We start from the raw sequence: 22,226 nt of genomic DNA on the forward strand, positions 1-22,226 counted from the left end.
GGATCTGAGCCAGCACCACCAGGCTGAGGAACAGCTTCTTCCCATGGGCAGTGAGAATGCTGAACAATCAAAGGAACTGCACACACTGACCCTCCGAGACCCTCATACTCAAGAAACAATATTTATTTAGTTATTTGTAGAGATGAAATACTTGTCCTGCGTATGTACTGTTTGTCTGTATGTGTGTTATGTCTGGTTGTGTATCTGCATGTTTTGTACCGAGGACTGGAGAACACTGTTTCATCAGGTTGTACTTGTACAATCAGATGACAATAAAGGTGACTTGACTTTCCCACCCAGCCCCACTGCCCGGCCTTCTCCCCATAACCTTTGGTGCCCTGAGTGCCCAGCTTGGATGAAGTGTGCTACAGCCCAGCGTATAACCCTGGCACTACCTTCTACACTGGAAGCTCTGCGTTCTGCTTTCTGAAGGTGCTCCGAATAAGCAGGCTAGAGGAGGGCAGATGTGAATCAGACATATTTATTACACAGGCAGTGAAGTCACAAACATTGATTAAAGCAAAGTCCACTCACATCATTTCAAGCCCAGTTCTCGAAACAGAAACTGGGAACGAAATTGACACATCACTTTCCTTCCAGGTCAAAGAGATGTTTCTGTGGCAGTTTTAGCATGAGATGTTGGACAGATGATCATATAGGAATTTAGCCTATTCGGTCATGGATAAGTCACCAGGCCCAGATGGAACATAGAACAGAACATTCCAGTACAGTACAGGCCCTTCAGCCCATGATGTTGTGCTGGCCTATGTAAACCTACTCCACAACAACCTTCCCTCTCTCCTACCCACAACCCTCTATTTTTCTTCCATCCATGAGCCTGCCCAAGTCTTTTAAATGTCCCCATTGTACCAGCCTCTGCCACCACCCCAGGAAATAAATTCCAGACTGCCACAGCTCTCTCTGTCAAAACGTTATGCCTAACGTTCCCTCCCTTAAATGTTCCCTCCCTTCACTCTGGTGTTTACTCTTCCTTCCCTGGTAGAAAGGCTCTGGCTGTCCACCTGATCTATGCCTCTCAGAATCTTGTAGACCTCTATTAAGTCACCTTAGTAGGGCCTGCTTTCCATGCTGTAATGTTCTCTGGTCAGATGTGACCAGTGCAGGTTCGTGGGCAAGGGGAGCTTGTTCATGATGTAATGTTCTCTGGTCAAATGTGACCAGTGCAGGTTCGTGGGCCAGGGGAGCTTGTTCATGCTGTAATGTTCTCTGGTCAGATGTGACCAGTGCAGGTTCGTGGGCCAGGGGAGCTTGTTCATGCTGTAATGTTCTCTGGTCAAATGTGACCAGTGCATGTTCGTGGGCCAGGGGAGCTTGTTCATGCTGTAATGTTCTCTGGTCAGATGTGACCAGTGCAGGTTCGTGGGCCAGGGGAGCTTGTTCATGCTGTAATGTTCTCTGGTCAGATGTGACCAGTGCAGGTTCGTGGGCCAGGGGAGCTTGTTCATGCTGTAATGTTCTCTGGTCAGATGTGACCAGTGCGGGTTCGTGGGCCAGGGGAGCTTGTTCATGCTGTAATGTTCTCTGGTCAGATGTGACCAGTGCAGGTTCGTGGGCCAGGGGAGCTTGTTCATGCTGTAATGTTCTCTGGTCAGATGTGACCAGTGCAGGTTCGTGGGCCAGGGGAGCTTGTTCATGTGCTGCATCTGTAATTAAGTTGTCTCTCTAAACTTTTCCTGCCCATGGACCAGAAGTTAGACTCCTGTTCACTCAGGTGGAGAAGGAACGTAGCTGCTCTTACAAAGAGCTACAAACTTACAGCTGGTTCAGGAAGTTTAGCTGCAGGGAGGTCGCAGGGGATCAAATTTTAAGGAAAGGAGGATGCCACTTATGGGACCTCAGGATTCTTCTCCCAGTGAATGGTGAACCTGTGGAGTTCCCTGCCTCAGAAAATAGTTGAAGCAAAAGCATTAGCCCCATCCAAGGAATGAGATGTTGTTCCTGGGTGATCAGGGGAATGAGGGTGCGTAGCCCTGGGTGAAGGAGAAAGAATTTGGATGGTCAAACATTAGAACAGGATAGAAGGGCTGAATGGCTGACTCCTGTTCCTATATTTCATGTGTCTACAAGTTGCCTGAAGTCCATATTGAAGGCTTCCAAATCACTCAGAAACAAGATGAACATCCTTTTGGGGGTGAAGATTGTGTCTGGACACCATTGTCCATCATCTCCAGGATCTATTGATAAAGTTCAGCCATGCCTTCAGTGGCCTACCGTTCCAACTTCCTTGTTCCACAAGCTACCTGTGGGAACGTGATGAGAATAACTGTGGGAGATCTCTACTTAATGCAATGTTGGCACTCATTTCTAGAGGCATCTCATACAAGAACAGGGATGTAACGTTGAGAGTCTATAGGGTGCTGGAGAGGCCTCACATGGAGAACTGTGTACAGTTTTGGGTGCCGTATTTGAGAAGAGACTTGCTGGCATTGGAGAGGGTTCAGAGAAGATTTACTTAGCATATGTGGAACGATTGTCGGCTCTTGGATTATACTCGTTGGAGTTCAGAGGAAGATGGGGGGACCTCATGGAGCCATTTTGAATGCTGAAAGGCCTGGACAGAGTAGATGTCACAAGGCTGTTTTCCATGGTTGGGGAGCCTCAGACAAGAGGGCACAACTTCAGGATTAAGTGTAACCATTTAAAACAGAGGTGTGGAGAACTTTCCTTAGTCAGAAAGCCATGAGTCTATGCAACTTGTTGCCACAGGTGGCTGTGGAAGCGAGGTCATTGGATGTACTCAATGCAGAGATTGGCAGGTGTTTGATTAGACTGGGCATCAAGGGTGACCGGGAGAAGGCCAGGGAGGGGAGCTGAATGGGAGGATGGATCAGGTCATGATTAGAATGGTGGAGCAGACTCAGTGGGCCAGTGGGCCTCCTTTGCTGCTACATCTTGTGTTAATATTCCAGATCAATGGTCTTGCATCAATTCAGTGAACACTGTTTCCCCTCCTTAGAAGCTGCTCCACGGGCTAAAGATTTCCAGTTTCTAAACTTTTCGGGTCTTGTTTCATATTTGCAGCATCTGCAGTTATTGTTGTTGGGCATTTGTTGAAAGTATGTTTCTCCATCTCGACGTGATCAAAAAGCAATTAGAAATGGCAATTCCCCAGGCTGAAAAGGGACAGACTTTGACTGTTCTTTATTAAGTAACTGAGTCTTGAACGACTTTATTGAAAGATTGCACAGACTCTCCACAACGTGACTAAAGGGACGTTGATATCATTGCAGTGACTGTGTAGGATGAAGATTTCCTATCCTGGGATTCTTCGCTTTCGTTCATGAGGCCTTTATCGGTCAGGAGTTTGACCAGGTTACTCCTGAACTTCACCCCGATGAACGCGTACAAGATGGGGTTAATGCAGCTGTGCAGGAATCCCAAGCACTGAGTCACAGACAGAGCCCTGTCGAGGTGATAGCGCCTGTTGCAAGAGTCACTGATGAGCTTGTTTCTCAACAGGGTGTCGATGAAGACAGTGATGTTGTAGGGCAGCAAACAGACGAGGAAAGCGAGGACCACGGCAATGATAACCTTCATGGCTTTCTCTTTCTGGAACCCCTTCGTCTGACACAGTTTGAAGATGGTGACGCTGTAACAGAAGACCATGACTCCCAGTGGGATGAGGAACCCTACAATATGTCGAGAAACTTTAGTGGCTACTTTCCATGTTTTGTAAATCTCACCATCATGATCCTCGTTGCAGACCTTTCTGTTAAAATCATTCACGGGGCCTTCACCTTTGTAGAGAATGGGCAAAGACAGGAGAAGGGCCAACACCCACACGGCAGCGCACACCAGTCTAATGAGGAACGGCCTCTTCTGCTTGTGGGACTGGGCAGAGTGGACAATGGCCAGGTAGCGATCAACACTGATGCAGGCCAGCAGCAGGATCCCACTGTAAAAATTAACCTCCAGCATCATGCTGATGACCTTACACATGACGTCCCCAAACACCCACCCAGACACCACGTCCACGGTCCAGAAGGGCAGGGTGACGGCAAAGAGCAGGTCGGCAGCAGCGAGGTTGAGCAGGTAGACGTCCGTGGATGATATGGTGCGCCGGTTGTGGAGTATGACGACCATGACCAGCAGGTTCCCCGTCACAGCCAGGAGACACACCAGGCTGTTGATGACAGCAATCAATGTGTTCAATGCAGGATACATCTCCAGTACACAAGGCATTGCGATATTATCAAAATCGAAGGTGGTGGTTTCATTTTCTATCAGATGTGGAGGAATTGTGATCTTTATAGAAGACATTTCTGAAAGAAAAAAGTAGATCAGCAAATGAAATGAATTAATTCCAAATCACAAACTAGATCTGCCAATGTCTTCCCAAACTCTCAGGTGAATGCTGACCAGGTCTTTTCCCAACCTTCAGGACACAGGGATGGTGGATGGCAGGGTACTCCACAAAAACATCCTTTTTTTTGGTAAATTTCATTTATTAATCACAATTCGTACGATGAAAATACAAGTAAATACATCATATTTTACCCCATATAACCCCCCCACCCCCAACCTTAGCCCACCCTCTAAACTACCCCAAAAGAGAGTAAAAAGAATAGAAGAGGAGATCAACTTATATAATAATCTTCAACTATGGCCATGGCTCGGTGCAACCCCAACAACCGTGGGGAAAACTATTACAAACTCAAACCCATACATCTCATAGACGGGCTCCAAACTTTCATAAAAAAGGAATAATTATTACGTAAATTATATGTTATCTTTTCCAACAGAATACAAGACCTCATTTCCACATGCCATCACTGAATACTCAAATCAGTCTAATTTTTCCAAGTAATTGCCAAACATTTTCTTGCCACAGCTAGAGCCAATCTCAAGAAAGCAATTTGAGACTTATCCAGTTTTAATTCCAAACTCAATTTCTTAATATAACCCAATAAAAATACCATGGGGTCAAGCAAAATTTTTAATTTAAATAAAGCTTCTAAAAATTCCTTAATTCTATTCCAAAAATGTCTCACTGTCTCACAGAACCAAGAAGAATGCAAAAAAGAACCAACTTGTTTATGGCACCTAAAACATAAATCAGAAGAAATAAACCTCTCAGGAGTTAAATATAACTGATGAATAAAATTATAATGAACCAATCTATACCTAACAACCAAGGCCTTCCGCCCACAATGTTGTGCAAACCCATATATTCCTACCAAAAAATACCTAACCATCCTTACACTATAATCCTCTATTTTTCTTCAATCCATATGTCTGTCTAAGAGTACATTAAATGCCCCTAATTTTCCAGCCTCCACCACCATCCCTGGCAAGACATTCCAGGCCCCCACAATTCTAGGTAAAAAACTTACCCCTGACACCTCCCTTAAATTTCCCTCCCTTCACTTTGTACATACGTCATCTGGTGTTTGCTGATCCTGCCCTGGGAAACAGGTCCTGACCGTCCACCCTATCGACGCCTCTCAGAATTATGTAGACCTTTATCAAGTCTCCTCTCATCCTTCTTCACTCCAAAGAGAGAAGTCCCAGCTCTGCGAACCTTACCTCATAAGACTTGTTTCCCAATCCAGGCAACATCCTGGTGAATCTCCTCTACCCCCTCTCCACAGTTTCCTTCCTGTAATTTCACCTTTCCCAGTCCACATCTACCAGCTGAGGGTGAACCTTGAGGAGTATCACTACACCCCTCTCCTGACCTCCTGCTACACGCAGGGTCCACATGGAGCAGGGGATCCACACCATCCACTCTATAGCCTCAGGTGTGTTTCAAGGATCAATTAGACATCACTCTTGTTGTACGCGGGGTGGGGTGGGGAGATAGAGAGAGAGAGAGAGGGAGAGAGAGAGAGAGAGAGAGAGAGAGAGAGAGAGAGAGAGAGAGAGAGAGAAAGAGAGAGAGAGAGACAGGGATAGAAAAGGACAGAAGAAGAGAGAGAGAGATAGTGAAGGAGTGATAGAAAGAGAGAGAGCAAAGAGAGAGGAGAGGAGAGAGAGGTAGAGAGAGGAAAGGAAAGAGATAAAGATAGAGAGAAAGGTTAGGGAGAGAGATATAGAGAGATTGAGAGAGGAAAGAAGAAAGAGAAGGAGAGAGAGTCGGAGGGAGGAGGTGATTAAAGGTAGTAACAGAGAGAGAGATAGAGATAGAAAGGGAGGGAGAGAGGGAGAGGGAGAGAGAGAGGGGAAAGAGAGAGAGGGGGGGAGAGAGAGAGAGAGAGGGGAAAGAGAGTGTGGTAAATCACTGTCTCCATGGTTAGATGGGCTCAGACACGCCCCTCGCTGACTGTGCCTGATGCTCCTCCCACTGACCCCTGAATAAAGGTGACTGTGCCATCCACAGTCATCAAGGCCCTGCGCAAACTCTTCACCTTGTTCGGGTTCCCCTGCTATATCCATAGTGACTGGGGTTGATGAGCTGCGTCAGAGGCAGGACCACCAGCTACAACCCGCAAGGGAATGGGCAGGTGGAAAGGGAGAACATTACCATCTAGAAGACCACTCTCCTAGCCCTGATGTGTAGAGGCCTTCCACTCTCCCACTGGCAAGATGTCCTCCCTGATGTACTCCACTCGATCAGATCGCTCCTATGTACTGCCACCAATGCCTCTCCGCATGAAAGGATGCTTTCCTTCCCCGGGAAGTCTGCTTCAGGGACCACGTTGCTGGCCTGGCTGACATCCCTAGGGCTGGACCTACTCTGGAAACATGTGAGGAGCCATAAGTCTGACCCACTGGTTGAAAGGGTCCATCTTCTCCACGCCAACCCCAAATACATGGAATTGTGACAGAGTGGCCATGATTCCGTTACTGGTAAATGGCACTATTTTTGAACTTCTAGCTGGGCACTAATTGGATTACATTGGCTTTGTATCAGTATTTGACAATAAAGTTGAATCTAATTAGTCAAACTTGGTTGCAGGAGGACAGGCCTGGGCTTTCATAGCTTTAGACCTGATAGAACGGGGGGGATGAAAGGGGGAGGGGGGCATTTGCTCCACCAGGGCTTGTCTACTGAGGCCGTAGGGGTGGAGCTGAGTAACGGGAAAGGCATGACCACACTCGTGTATGGTTTTTAGACTGCAGGCATGTAACGGCACAATCTTTAATCTTAATTTTCTTAACAGTTTTATTACACTTTGCCATATCTGTCTTCATATCTGGCATCATATCTGTCTTCTTAGCTCCCAATTGAGTAGTAAAATCAGCTTTGACTTCATTAAAGTTTGCATCCATTTTTTGACGAATTGAATCAATTTTTTCAAAAATCTATGGATGAAGAGGTTTTGGGGTAACATGATATGCACCCATTTTTGCTTGAATATATTGGTCTTCTTCTCTGATTCCTCTCCTGGTGATTGTGGCTTTTCTCTTCCGCTCCTACCTCTTCTTCTTCCTCCTCCATTGAAGTTGCCAGGGGCTGAAACTGCAGGCGGGCTTTTTCCTTAGCCCTTGTTTGACCTGCAATCACAGAAGGAGTTGGGTCCGCAGACTCCGACTCGATCGCTTCCGTAGCACGAATGCGCCAAGTTCCGCGCATGCGCGTTGTTTCTACAATCGTCTCCGTAGTTTCCTTCTGTGCTCCAGTGCTGTCTTCCTCAGGTCTCTGAGAAGGTGGTGCTGGAGCCTGAATCATGGGAACATAGGGACATAGGAAGTAGGAACAGGAGGAGGCCAGAAATGGCCCATCGAGCCTGCTCCGCCATTCAATACGATCATGGCTGATCTAATTTATGACCTAACTCCACCTACCTGCCTTCTCCCCATATCCCCTAATTTCTCTATCATGTAAAAATTTATCTAACCGAATTTTAAATATGTTTAATGAGGCAGCCTCAACCACTTCCCTGGTTAGAGAATTCCAAACATTCACTACTCTCTGGGAAAAAATATTTTTCCTCATCTCTGTCCTAAATCTACTCCCCCGAATCTTGAGTCTGTGTCCTCTCATTTTAGTTTCCCCGGCCAGCTCAAAAAACCTTCCTACATCTATCCTATCCATACCCTTCATAATCCTATATGTTTCCATATGATCTCCTCTCATTCTTCTGAACTCGAGCGACTACAATCCTAGACGGTTTAATCTTTCATCATAAGTCAACCCCTTCATCCCAGGGATCAACCTAGTAAACCTCCTCTGGACTGTCTCCAAAGCCAGTATATCCTTCCTCAAATATGGAGACCAGAACTGGACACAGTACTCCAGATGTGGTCTCACCAGTACCTTATACAGTTGCAACATTACCTCCCTACTCCTGAATTCAATTCCTCTAGCGATGAAGGCCAACATTCCATTTGTCTTCTTAATAACCTGCTGCACCTGCAACCTAACTCTTTGCGATTCATGCACAAGCCCTCCCAAGTCCCCCTGCACAACACCATGCTGTAGTTTTTCACCCTTTAAATAATATTCAGCTCTTTTATTTTTCTTCCCAAAGTGGATAACCTCACACTTACTAACATTGTACTCCATCTGCCAGACCTTTGCCCACTCATCCAGCTTAACTCTATCCCTCTGCAGACTCTCCACATCCTCATTACAATTTGCTCTTCCACTCAATTTGGTGTCATCCGCCAACTTGGCTGCACCACATTTTGTCCCCTCCTCCAAGTCATCAATGTAAATGATGAACAGTTGTGGGCCTAACACCGACCCCTGCGGCACCCCACTTACCACTCTCTGCCAATCTGAAAAACTCCCATTTATCCCGACTCTCTGCCTCCTGTCAGACAACCAATGTTCAATCCAGGCCAATAGACTTCCCCGGACTCCACTTTCCTGTAACTTACTGAGAAGTCTCTTGTGCGGCACCTTATCAAACGCTTTCTGGAAATCCAAATAGACAACATCAACCTGTTCCCCTCTATCCACCACACCCATTATATCCTCAAAGAATCCTAACAAGTTTGTCAAACAAGATCTTCCCTTTCTAAAACCATCCTGCGTCTGCCTGATTGAACCCTTACGTTCCAAAAGTTTCACTATTTCATCTTTAATGACGGCTTCAAGTATTTTTCCAACTACAGATGTCAAGCTAATTGGCCGATAATTTCCAGTCTTCTGCCTACATCCCTTCTTAAAAAGTGGCGTGACATTTGCTGTCTTCCAGTCTGCTGGGACCTGCCCAGAATCCAAGGAATTTTGGTCTATGACCACCAATGCATCAACTATAACTTCTGCCATTTCCTTCAGAACCCTTGGATGCATATCATCAGGACCAGGTGATTTGTCTGGCTTTAGTCCCATTAGTTTCTCCATCACTACTTCCTTTGTAACAACTATTTTATCAAGGTCCCCCCCAACATTCGTATCCTTAACTCCGCACTCCTTAAATCCTTACCCGCGGAGCCTTCCCCGATCGAGGCTGGAGAGGAACCAGGATTGGAGGCAAAGTCTTCAAGGTAGGCCCAGTTTCTTCCATCAAAGTGACTTCAGTTATAGCTGATTTTTTTTGCAGTTTGTGTTCTGGATATTTTTGCAGATATCTTTTGAAACCTCTAGAAAGATTTTAAAGTTATTTAATACTTTAAATTTTTAAAAAAAGTTTGGTATTAATTAATTTTGCCAGGAGAGGCGTTTTCCTTGACTTCTTTCCACGCCATCATACAATGCCCACGAAACGGCACAATTAATTAAATTTGCCATTACACAGGCAGTCTAAAAAGGAAAGTGCAGGAATTTTTAGTCAATTCCTGCCCCACGATTTATCTTGCAGGACCCCTACAATTTTTTGGGGGAAGCCTGCTGTCTAAATCACACCCTAAAACCCTCCTCTTGAATTTGACGTCCAGCTGATGACACAGGTCACGTTGCTCCAACATAAAAGCACCGGGATTAATGTGCACAGAAACTTGAGGCGTGCAGTGTAAACGATCACGAGGTGAGTAATTATATTAAATTTTTCACAGATTTTTCCAACATTGTTGTCTAAAAAAACACTCATGGGGGTTGTATTATAAACCACCCAATCCAGTGAGAACTAGAGGAGCGAATCTGTAGAGAGATGGCAGACCAATGTAAGAAACAGAAAGTTGTGATAGTGGGAGATTTTAATTTTCTACATATTGATTGGGACTCCCATCCTGTAAAAGGGCTGGATGGGTTGCAGTTTGTCAAATGTGTTCTGGAAAGTTTTCTAAATCAAAATGTAGAGGTACCAATTAGAGAGAGGATGCAATACTGGATCTCCTATTAGGGAACGAGACAGGACAGGTGACAGAAGTCTGTGTAGAGGAACATTTTGGGTCCAGTGATCGTAATGCAATTAGTTTCAAGTTAATTATGGAGAAGGATGGGTCTGGGCCTTGGGTTGAGATTCTACATTGAAGAAAGGCTAATTTTGAGGAAATGAGAAAGAATCCAGAATGTGTGGATATTTTCGGGCAAGGACGTGCAAGGTAAGTGGAGGACCTACAAAGGTGAAATTTTGAGAGTGCCGAGTTTGTATGTTCCTGTCAGGATTAAAGGCAAGGTTCACAGGTAGAGGGAACCTTGGTTTTCGAGGGTTAATGGGGATCTGGCTCGGAAGATGAGAGAGGTGTAAAACCTCAACTGACGGTGGGGTTATGTTCTGGCAAGCCCATCATAAGTGGAAAAGTCATAAGTTGAAAAAGAATACTGCTGTCCCTGAACTTCATAGCCTGCTTTAAATGTGCTCAGATCACCTACTGTAGCCTACTATAGGATCCGCACTTCCGTCAACATCCAAAAGGTACAACCGAACCACACAGTCCCACACACAGATTTTATTCGAGTCACACCAGCGGGAATGAGCAGTATTTTATGGTGGATAGAGAAGAGGCCCTTTCATGCCAGGCTACAAGCGCGGAGGGAAACAATGAATGTACCTTTCACGGAGCAGCCCCTAAAAGGCCAATCCTGCATCACATTCACGTTGAGCAGCACCTCATAACATCCTGTGGAGCTGATGGAGGTGGGGTAACTGGTGCCGTAGCTCTGCCTACTTAATTAACATCATTCATATGTGGAGATGTGGAAAGAGCCCTATAGTGGATCGTGGCGGCTCCGGAGCTGGCACGACAATTGCTTGTGATGTTTTCAGCTGGCCTTATTATCCAGGCAGAGATCCAGCGCCCCCTCAGTAAGGCCATCAAAGCACCGCTCCTGCGTCTCAGGCTGATGACATCATCGGCCCACCTTTAACTGGCCGCAACAGTGGCGTTACGTTCATGCGAGATGGTGGAGCGCTGCCTCTGTCAATTGCCCTTCTCCAAGAGGGATCACAGCCGGCGCACTCAAGAATTAAACCTTCCGACGCAAGGGGGAAGAACCTTCACCTTTCCAGTCAGGCTTTTTCACTGCACGAACGGGCCTAAGGTCACCTCCCTAACCCTGGTGAATCTCATTCAACAAATCCATTTGAGGGGTACAATATTCAGGATCAGCTCGGGGACAAATTAGAGAGTTATCTGTTTGAAAGTATTGTTACAAGTTAAGGGGTTACAGTCAGTCTTTGAACAGTTCTAGACACTGTATATTGCAAGCAGTTCTCAGTCTGCTTCCATTGGATATCCTACAAATTCATCTCTTTTAATTATAACACATACACGTAAAAAGCTAATTGGCGTTAACCATTTTTGTCTTTAGAAACGTCAGTCTGTTTGACAATAAGTCGAGTCAGTCGGCAGGGCATTTAGCATCTTTGTGTTCTAGAGCCTGGGTGGGGGGGGGGGGGAGGGGGGGTTGGGGTGGTGTACTGTGATTACTTTGAGATGATCAGGGCAGAAGAGATGGAAAAACACAGCAGATGGAGAAACTCAGCAGGTCAAACAGTGCCTTCATGTAGCAAAGGTGAAGATACGTCAGGCTGGAGCCCCTCATCAAGAGCAGAGGAGATAATCGATTCTAATTTCCTGTCTGAAATATTTCTTGGCTTAAAACTTGTCGCGTCCTCCCAGCCTGTTCTCTGGAAGCCTGTGACTTTATTTCTGTTACAGAGGAAAATCTGCGCTGGTTTTCTCATAATTGCTATTTGTAGATAGGCTGTAAACACCAACTTCTACACTACAGCTGGGCAGATTTATCCAGAATAAAGCCTACTTTATAATTAAATGTTGAATACCTTTCATTCCACACAGAAAAACAAATCAATTTTTAATCATAAAATATAGCAACAGCCAAAGCCACTGGATAACCAATGACAACAATCTCGCCAACACCATGAAAACTACAGAACCAAGTCTTGGTATTTTCACTGGAACACCTTTTGCTATTTGCAACTTTGAAAAACCGCAAGTTGAGCCATCGTATGTTGAGAAGCATCTGTATAGACAACGTGGAGCAAATGAGGTCCTGAGGAGTATAAAGAATTAAATAAAACCTCCAGAGAAAAATCAGGAAGGATAAAAGAAGACATGAGGTTGCTTTGGCAGAGAACGTGAACGATATTCTTAAGGGTTTCGACATGTACATTAAGAACAAATGGGTAATAAGGGACAAAATTGGACCCCTTGAAGATCAGAGGGTTCGGCTTTGTATGGAGCCAAAAGAGATGGGGGAGATCGTAAATGTTTTTTTTCATCAGTGTTCACTCAGGAGACGGGCACAGAGTCGTGGGAAAGAAGGAAAACAAGTAGTGAGGTCATGGAATCGACACAGGTTAAAGAGGGGGAAGGGCTTGCTGTCTTAAAGCAAATAAGGGTGGATAAATCCCCAGGGCCTGACAGGATATTCCCTCAGGCCTTGAGGGAGGCTAGTGTTAAAATGTTCTTGGGCCATGGGTGTGATGCCGGAGGATTGGCGGGTAGCTCACATTGTTCCATTGTTTAAAAAAGGGTCCATAAGTGACCCTGGAAATTATAGGCCGGTGAGCCTGACATCAGTAGTAGGTAAATTATTGGAAGGGGTTTTAAGAGATCAGATATACAATTATTTGGATAGCCGAGGACTGATTAGGGATAATCAATGTGGCTTTGTGCCTGGTAGGTCACCTTATAGAATTTTTAGAGGACGTTATCAGGAAAGTTGACAAAGGGAAGGCTGTGGATGTTGTCTACATGGACTTTAGTAAGGCCTTTGATAAGGTTCCGCATGGGAGGTTAGTCAGGAAGGTTCAGACACTGAGTATTCATGGTGAAGTAGTGAACTGGATTCGACGATGTCTGGATGGGAGAAGCCAGAGAGTAGTGGTGGATGATGCTTCTCAGATTGGAGGCCTGTGACTAGTGGGGCCTCAGGGATCGGTGCTGGGACCATTGTTGTTTGTCATCTATATCAATGATCTGGATGATAATGTGGTAAATTGGATCAACAAGTTTGCAGATGACCCTAAGATTGGAGACGTAGTGGAGAGTGAGGAAGGTTTTCAAAAGTTGTAGAGGGATCTGGACCAGCTGGAAAAATGGGCTGAAAAATGGCAGATGGAGTTCAATGCAGACAAGTGTGAGGGGTTGCATTTTGGAAAGACAAACCAAGAAAGGACGTAAACGGTAAATGGTCGGGCAATGAGGTGGTGAATATGGGCCTAATTTTAACATTTATGAAGAATTTGTACAGATACATGGATGGGAAGGGTATGGAGGGCGATGGTCTGGGTGCAGGTCAGTGGGACTAGGCAGAATAATGGTTGGGCACAGACTAGAAGTGTTTCTGTACTGTAATGTCCTATGGATCTATCTGCACTGTTTCCTGTCTCCTGCTGCTATACAGCCATATAACCATATAACCATATAACCACTTACAGCACAGAACAGGCCAGTTCGGCCCTACTAGTTCATGCCGTAACAAATCCCCACCCTCCTAGTCCCACTGACCAGCACCCAGTCCATACCCCTCCAGTCCTATCCTATCCATGTAACGATCCAGTCTTTCCTTAAATGTAACCAATGATCCCGCCTCGACCACGTCTGCCGGAAGCTCATTCCACATCCCTACCACCCTTTGCGTAAAGAAATTTCCCCTCATGTTCCCCTTATAATTTTCCCCCTTCAATCTTAAACCATGCCCTCTAGTTTGAATCTCCCCCACTCTTAATTGAAAAAGCCTATCCACGTTTACTCTGTCTGTCCCTTTTAAAATCTTAAACACCTCTATCGTCCCCCTCAATCTTCTACGCTCCAGAGAAAAAAAGCCCCAGTCTGCACAACCTTTCCCTGAAACTCAGACCCTGAAATCCTGTCAACATTCTCGTGAACCTTCTCTGCACTCTCTCTATTTTGTTTATATCTTTCCTATAATTTGGTGACCAAAACTGCACACAGTACTCCAAATTTGGCCTCACCAATGCCTTGTACAATTTCATCATAACCTCCCTACTCTTGAATTCAATACTCCGATTGATGAAGGCCAACATTCCAAATGCCTTCTTCACCACACCATCGACCTGAGTATCAGCCTTGAGGGAACTATTTACCACAACTCCTAAATCCCTTTGTTGCTCTGCACGTCTCAATAGCCTACCATTTAATGCACATGACCTATTTAGATTTGCCTTTCCAAAATGTAACACCTCACACTTATCTGTATTAAATTCCATCAGCCATTTCTCAGCCCACACCTCCAGCCTTCCTAAATCACCTTTTAATCTACAGTAATCTTCCTCACTGTCCACAACACCACCAATCTTTGTATCATCCAGAAACTTGCTTATCCAATTCTCCACCCCTACTTCCAGATCGTTAATATATATAACAAACAATAGTGGACCCAGGACCGAACCCTGAGGAACCCCACTAGTCACCGGCCTCCAATTGGACAAACAATTTTCTACCACTACTCTCTGACACCTTCCATCCAACCACTGCTGAATCCATTTCACTACCTCCTTATTTATACCTAATGCCTCCACCTTTTTTCCTAACCTCCTGTGGGGAACTTTGTCAAAAGCTTTACTAAAGTCTAAATAGACAACATCCACAGCTTTCCCTTCATCAACCTTTTTTGTATCCCCCTCGAAGAACTCAATCAGGTTTGTCAAGCATGATCTAGCCCTGACAAAACCATGCTGATTACTCACTAGCAATCCCTGTACCTCCAAATATTTGTAAATAGCATCCCTCAGAACACTTTCCATCAACTTGCCCACCACAGACGTCAGACTTACAGGCCTATAATTCCCAGGTTTACATTTGGACCCTTTCTTAAACAGAGGAACCACATGCGCCACCCTCCAATCCTTTGGTACCACCCCTGTGGCCAGTGACATCCTAAATATCTCTGTTAATGACCCCACTAACTGTCCACTAGCCTCCCTGAGTGTCCTAGGGAATATTTTGTCCGGTCCCGGAGATTTATCCACCTTTATCTTTTTTAACACAGCCATCACTACCTCCTCAGTTATCCTTATGTGCTTCATGACCTCCCCACTATTTTTCTTTACCTCAAATGGTTCAATATTTTTTTCCCTAGTGAATACTGAGGCAAAGAAATCATTCAAAATTTCCCCCATTTCCTCAGACTTCTCACTCAGCCTACCCTCACTATCTACAAGGGGTCCAATTTTATCCCTCACTAATCTTTTACTTTTAATGTACCTATAGAAACCCTTTGGATTTATTTTTACTCTGTCTGCCAAAGCCTCTTCGTGCCTTTTTTTGGCCTTTCTAATTTCTTTCTTAAGATTCCTTCTACACTCCTTGTAGTCCTCCTTCAACTTCTCAGCTCCCTGCTGTTTATACCTCTTGTACACCTCCCTCTTTCTCCTAACCAAATTTCCAATATTCCTCGAAAACCAAGCCTCCCTATGACTTCCAGCCTTTCCTTTGATTCTCACTGGGACATATCTACTCTGTACCCACAAAATTTCTTTTTTGAGTATCCTCCATTTTTCATTTACATCCTTACCTGAAAATATCCTGTCCCACTCAATACTCCCCAAATCCCTTCTTATTCCTTCGAAATTTGCTCTTCTCCAATCCAGAACCTCAACTTTAGGCCCTTCTTTGCTCCTCCCTAAAACGACCCTAAAACTAACAGAGTTATGATCACTAGACCCAATTTGTTCTCCAACATTAATGTCCGATACCTGACCTCGCTCATTCCCTAACAGGAGATCTAGTATTACACCATCCCAAGTCGGTTCTTCTACTAATTGATTTAGAAAACAATCCTGAACACATTTAACGAATTCCAGCCCATCCAGCCCTCTAACTGAATGGGTATCCCAATCAATGTGAGGGAAGTTAAAATCTCCCATGATCACTACCTTATGATTCTCACACATATACGTTATCTCCCTGCAAACTTGTTCCTCTAATTTTCTTGGCCCATTTGGTGGTCTGTAATACACCCCTATTAGCACCCTCATGCCTCCTTCACCCCTCAATTCCACCCAAACAGCCTCATTGGTCAATCCCTCCATACCATCCTGCCACCTCACAGCAGTAATGTCCTCCCTAACAAGCAGAGCAACTCCTCCTTTTTTACCTCCTGATCTATCACATCGAAAACAAATGTATCCTGGAACGTTAAGTTGCCAGTCCTGCCCCTCCTGTAGCCAGGTCTCACTAATTGCCACAATATCATGACCCCAAGTATCTGTCCATGCTCTAAGCTCATCTACCTTGTTCACTATGCTTCTTGCATTAAAATATATGCATCTCAGAGAATGACCCTCACCTATATTCTCTTTTCTACCTTTTACCCTAATCTCCATCCTACCTTTGTTATCTTTTTTATTCCTATCTAGGTGGCCATGCTCCTGATCTATTTCTAATTTTAATTTGGAGCAGCACAGAAACAGGTTCTTCCGGCCCACAAGTCTATGATACCCAAATACACCCACATGACCAATCAACGTTCTAAACCTGTGTGTTGTGGGAGGAAACCAGAGTGTGCGGAGGAAGCCCGGGAACATGGGCAGAATGTCCAAACTGCTCAGAGACAGCGGTCGGATTCAAACCCACGTCGCTGGCAATGCGATTGCTTTGCATGAATCACAGCACCCTATTCTAATTGATCTGCTAAGTCATAATCCGGTGCAGCACTAACTCTGAGCTACCCGCCATGACCGAACAGGACAGTAGAGCACAGGAGCTCCAAACATACCTAATTAGTTCAATCCCTCCTGCCTGTATGTAGAACTTTCTTGTTTTTGGCTATGGCCCCTTTAGGACAGCTTAAAGTTTACAGGCCCCCTTCCCTGAGAACCAATCAAATTGACAGTAACATTCCAAAAATCCAGATGCCAGGAAACCGGACTGCCAGAAAAATCCAAACTTCTCGACAACTCCCTACATATGCATTCTATCAAAAAGTTGCTTCAATGCTGCTATTGTATCCGTGTCCCAGTACAGTACAGGCCCTTCAGCCCACGATGTAAACCTACTCCACAACAATCTAACCCTTCTTCCCCCCCAAACACCAAGAACCCTTGATTTTTCTTCCATCTACGTATCTGTCTAAGAGTCTCTTAAATGTCCCTAAATGTTCCAGCCTCCACCGCCATCCCCAGCAAAGACCCCACATCTCTCTGTGTAAAAACAACTTACCCCTGACGTCGCCCCTAAACTTCCCTCCCTTCCTTTTGTACTCACATCCTCTGGTGTTTGGTGTTCTGCCGCGTATTTATAATCTATTAAATCAACTCTCATCCTTCGATGCTCCAAATTATTCACCGTGGACTTTCTTTTTGAGCCAATCCTTGATCTGAAATTAATTTTAGGTTTCCCTCTGCAGATCTATAAGTGGTTTTTTGTTTACTTACTGGCGTTGATGTTTTTCTTTCAGTAAAACATTGGCCCTGAGCTCTGAAGTAAATGGAGCCTATTATCTTTTAGTAACGATCTGTCCAGCTCTCTCCCCACAGTCTTTATATGCTACATATCTTTGTAGCCAAGGTTTAGCCAGCTCTCATTGCATCCTGCCAGTGAGTGTCCTTCTGGAGCAATGGGGTCTGTTCAGCTTCCCGGGGGTGGGGGGACTATGGTACATTTAAGGGGAGGGGTCATGGACTGAAATCAGAATTTTGTTTTTGTGTATGTGGGCAGTAGGGGAGAATGACAGAAAAAATAGACAACAGTAAAAGTCCTAAAATCAGGGAGGTTGGTCGGGAATTTCCGGAACATCTGTGGCGCTTTTCCGGAAATGCAGTTGTCGAGAAGTTTGGATTTTTCAGGCAGTCCGGTTTCCTGGCATCTGGATTTTTGGAATGTTACTGTCAATTTGATTGCTTCTCAGGGAAGGGGGCCCGTAAACTTTGAGCTGTCCTAAAAGGGCCATAGCGAAAAAAAATGGTTGAGAATAGCTGATGAAGAGGACATCTTTAGGCCTGAAATTCCTCCTTATTCACTGTTCCTGGGGATATCACGGTGAATACACAAGGCCTGCCTGGAATGTCTAAGACTTATGAGATTACGTTTAAAATACTCTACCTCGTTGCTCCCACCCTTTCTCCTGAGTAGATTCTTATCGCGTTTTTAAGGCTCGGACAAGGCCGGCATTTATTGCCCCTCTCTCCTTGCACTGGAGAAGTTAGTGTGCTCTGCTGTCCAACATAGTGCCAACCATGAAGGCTCATTGGGCCAGTGCAGAGTCTGTGACATTATAAAATCACATCTTCACTTCGGATGGTGTGCAAGATGGTGGCCATAACCAAGTCAGAGTACACTGGCCTTAAACTGCAAACTTTTATCATAAATGCCAGCTTTGTCTGAAATGGTCGGCCCAATTGGTGAAACAAGGTGTCTCATCCACCTCTCTTTACTCTGACCTGTCGGACTCCTACAGGTGGAAAAGCAGCTTCCTCACCATACTCCTCTATGACATGACCTGATACCGATGTTCTGGAACCTTGTGCCAAAAGTGCACCTTGACCCTCATGAGGAGAAGCCAGAGGGGTTCAGCAGGCCCGAGGGGAGAAGGGGTCAGTCAGCATGTTGGGTTGGCTCGAAGGGAGATGGGGTGGGCCCAGAGATGATGGAGTGTTGGTCAGAAGGCAGGAGAGGTGTGGAAATGGGTGGAGGGAGAGAGAGACCCCAAGGAAGTGGGAGGGATGGAGAGAAAAGTCACTGGTAGACTAGAACCAGGCAGTGGTCGGGGTGGGGGGCGGGGGGGGGGGTGGTGGCGGAGGAGGGGGTTACCTAAAATGAGAAGCACTGTTCATACTGATGTTTAAAATTGTCAGGAGAAGTATAGAATGCAGAACATTACAGCACAGGCCCTTTGGCCCTTTGATGTGGTGCTGACCCATATGCTCCTTTAAAAAATCCAGACCCTTCCTACCCCGTAACCCTCTATTTTACTTCCATCTATGTGCTTGTCTAGTCTCTTAAATATCCCCAATGTTCCAGCCTCCATCGCTGTGATAGTCCAGATCTATCACCAATGTATATAGTGTATATAGTTACTGTATCTAGACTGTGCTTACAGCGATTGGCTGAGAGCTTAGCCACGCCTACTGTCTGAGCCTTAAAGGGTTGTGTCCCTAGCCAGGTCGGATCATTCCGGACTGGTCGGCCACCTGTGAAGAGCTCCTGTCTTTTGCTAATAAAAGCCTTGGTTTGGATCAACAAGTCTTTGATTCTTTCGACGAGCTCTACAACCACCACCCCCGGCAACACATTCCAGGCCCCACAACTCTTTAAAAAAAAACCATACCCTTGACGTCTCCTCTAAACTTTCCTCCCTTCACTTTGTGCAGAAGATGGGTCATTTATGTTTGGCCAGCCCTTGGTAATGAATGAGGGTGTGGACAGATGTCCATCTGTGAATGGTGAGGGGAAGTTGGCTGCAAGGAAGCCTAGACCCAGAGACAAAGTGGGTCCCTTTAAGCCTTCACCTACTGCCTTCCCACCTCTCCTGCTGCTCTCTCCTTCTCCTTCCCACTTCCCCATCTTCTGTCTTCTATCCCATCTCCTCTGAGCCCCTGCCCCCAGTTATATCAGCCTCCCTTTCACTTCAGTCTCGATAAAGGACTCTGACCCAAAATGTTGGCTGCCCATCTCTCTCCACGGACACCATCTGACCAGCTGAGTCCCTCCTTGTTTGCTCCAACTTCTGCAGTTTCTGAATTTCTTTAAACGATGTTTTCCACCCCCCTCCCCACCTCCTCTGCTCTGCCGCTATCCAACCTGGATACAATTGCATGCCCCCAATTAGTCTTATTAACAAAACATGCCCTGCTGGAGGAACTCGAGCAGAATCTGTGGGATAAAAGGAGTGACCGAGGCTTTGGGCTGGAGCCTGTCATCGAGGCTGATAGTGAGCTCCCTCTCCATCTCGACTAGGGCGCCAACCTGAAACATTGTCTGTTCCTCCCACAGACGAGTTCCTCCAGCAGGTTGTGTTTTGCTCCGGGTTCCTTCAACTGTTGTCCCTCCTGTGCCTTTAACTAACATCCTAAATTTGAAGGAGCACAAATCAAACTTGTTGTCATCTCAGTCCAGAGTTGAGATGACCCTGCCCTCCCATTACATGTGTTGAAAAACACAGAGGTGCCAGAGGAACTGAACAGGTTTCACGGCATTCACAGGAGGTAAAGATCTAGAACCGGCGCATGTTGAATTTAGGGCAACCAATGGTTTTACTGACAAGAAAATGTACATCGGCGAATAAGCGAGTAACTAACCTGTTAATGAGGCAGCCAGATGTAAACAGAGTTGAATAAAATAATTTGTGAACCAGTTAACTGAACTATACAAGCACCAAGACTGATCCCTTCGTTATCTGAGGGACATGGGTGTGAGCTAGAATGAAAACAGCAGGAAGTGATTAGTAATTCATGCAACACTTATCAAGATGACACAGATCAAATTTTCAAAATAATACGTGTTGAGGTTGCAACGGAAAAGGGAAAGAGATAAAGATAAAAAGAGATGTGAGAGGGAGAAATTAATTCAGTCAGATTTGGAAACTCAGCAGCCGGGAAGGTGGGAAACGAGGGTGGGGGTGGGGGTGGGGGAATGGCAGAGAAGGGAGTGAGGCAGGACATGGGTGGACACAGGAGGAGATGGGTGCAGAGGGAGAGGGACCTGATGCCCTGATAGGGTTTCATTGAGTTGTAGCATTTCTTCTTCTTTGGCTTGGCTTCGCGGACGAAGATTTATGGAGGGGGTAAAAAGTCCACGTCAGCTGCAGGCTCGTTTGTGGCTGACCAGTCCGATGCGGGACAGGCAGACACGATTGCAGCGGTTGCAAGGGAAAATTGGTTGGTTGGGGTTGGGTGTTGGGTTTTTCCTCCTTTGCCTTTTGTCAGTGAGGTGGGCTCTGCGGTCTTCTTCAAAGGAGGCTGCTGCCCGCCAAACTGTGAGGCGCCAAGATGCACGGTTTGAGGCGTTATCAGCCCACTGGCGGTGGTCAATGTGGCAGGCACCAAGAGATTTCTTTAGGCAGTCCTTGTACCTTTTCTTTGGTGCACCTCTGTCACGGTGGCCAGTGGAGAGCTCGCCATATAATACGATCTTGGGAAGGCGATGGTCCTCCATTCTGGAGACGTGACCCATCCAGCGCAGCTGGATCTTCAGCAGCGTGGACTCGATGCTGTCGACCTCTGCCATCTCGAGTACCTCGACGTTAGGGGTGTGAGCGCTCCAATGGATGTTGAGGATGGAGCGGAGACAACGCTGGTGGAAGCGTTCTAGGAGCCGTAGGTGGTGCCGGTAGAGGACCCATGATTCGGAGCCGAACAGGAGTGTGGGTATGACAACGGCTCTGTATACGCTTATCTTTGTGAGGTTTTTCAGTTGGTTGTTTTTCCAGACTCTTTTGTGTAGTCTTCCAAAGGCGCTATTTGCCTTGGCGAGTCTGTTGTCTATCTCATTGTCGATCCTTGCATCTGATGAAATGGTGCAGCCGAGATAGGTAAACTGGTTGACCGTTTTGCGTTTTGTGTGCCCGATGGAGATGTGGGGGGGCTGGTAGTCATGGTGGGGAGCTGGCTGATGGAGGACCTCAGTTTTCTTCAGGCTGACTTCCAGGCCAAACATTTTGGCAGTTTCCGCAAAGCAGGACGTCAAGCGCTGAAGAGCTGGCTCTGAATGGGCAACTAAAGCGGCATCATCTGCAAAGAGTAGTTCACGGACAAGTTTCTCTTGTGTCTTGGTGTGAGCTTGCAGGCGCCTCAGATTGAAGAGACTGCCATCCGTGCGGTACCGGATGTAAACAGCGTCTTCATTGTTGGGGTCTTTCATGGCTTGGTTCAGCATCATGCTGAAGAAGATTGAAAAGAGAGTTGGTGCGAGAACACAGCCTTGCTTCACGCCATTGTTAATGGAGAAGGGTTCAGAGAGCTCATTGCTGTATCTGACCCGACCTTGTTGGTTTTCGTGCAGTT

General features: G+C 45.9%; 1 protein-coding gene across 3 annotated transcripts; it reads right to left on the minus strand.

The window, feature by feature from the left end:
• Positions 1 to 467: 467 nt before the first annotated feature.
• LOC138762302 (C-X-C chemokine receptor type 2-like) lies at positions 468 to 20,634 on the minus strand. 3 transcript variants are annotated; one of them, XM_069936046.1, is made up of 3 exons: positions 20,523 to 20,634; positions 9,339 to 9,495; positions 468 to 4,283 (listed from the first exon to the last, which is right to left on the minus strand). In XM_069936046.1, the coding sequence occupies exon 3, from the start codon at positions 4,279 to 4,281 to the stop codon at positions 3,226 to 3,228; it is 1,056 nt and encodes a 351-aa protein (XP_069792147.1). In that variant the 5' UTR covers positions 4,282 to 4,283; positions 9,339 to 9,495; positions 20,523 to 20,634; the 3' UTR covers positions 468 to 3,225. The 3 variants fall into 3 exon arrangements, with proteins under 3 accessions (XP_069792147.1, XP_069792148.1, XP_069792146.1); XM_069936047.1 differs by lacking the exon at positions 9,339 to 9,495 and having other exon boundaries at positions 468 to 4,144; XM_069936045.1 differs by lacking the exon at positions 9,339 to 9,495.
• Positions 20,635 to 22,226: the final 1,592 nt, after the last annotated feature.

Source organism: Narcine bancroftii, chromosome 4, assembly GCF_036971445.1.
Source record: "Narcine bancroftii isolate sNarBan1 chromosome 4, sNarBan1.hap1, whole genome shotgun sequence".
In the NCBI taxonomy this organism is placed as follows: Eukaryota; Metazoa; Chordata; class Chondrichthyes; order Torpediniformes; family Narcinidae; genus Narcine; species Narcine bancroftii.

Coding starts and splice junctions, on each gene's coding strand:
- LOC138762302 (XM_069936045.1), bottom strand. CDS start 4,281: ATGTCTTCTATAAAGATCACAATTCCTCCACATCTGATAGAAAATGAA.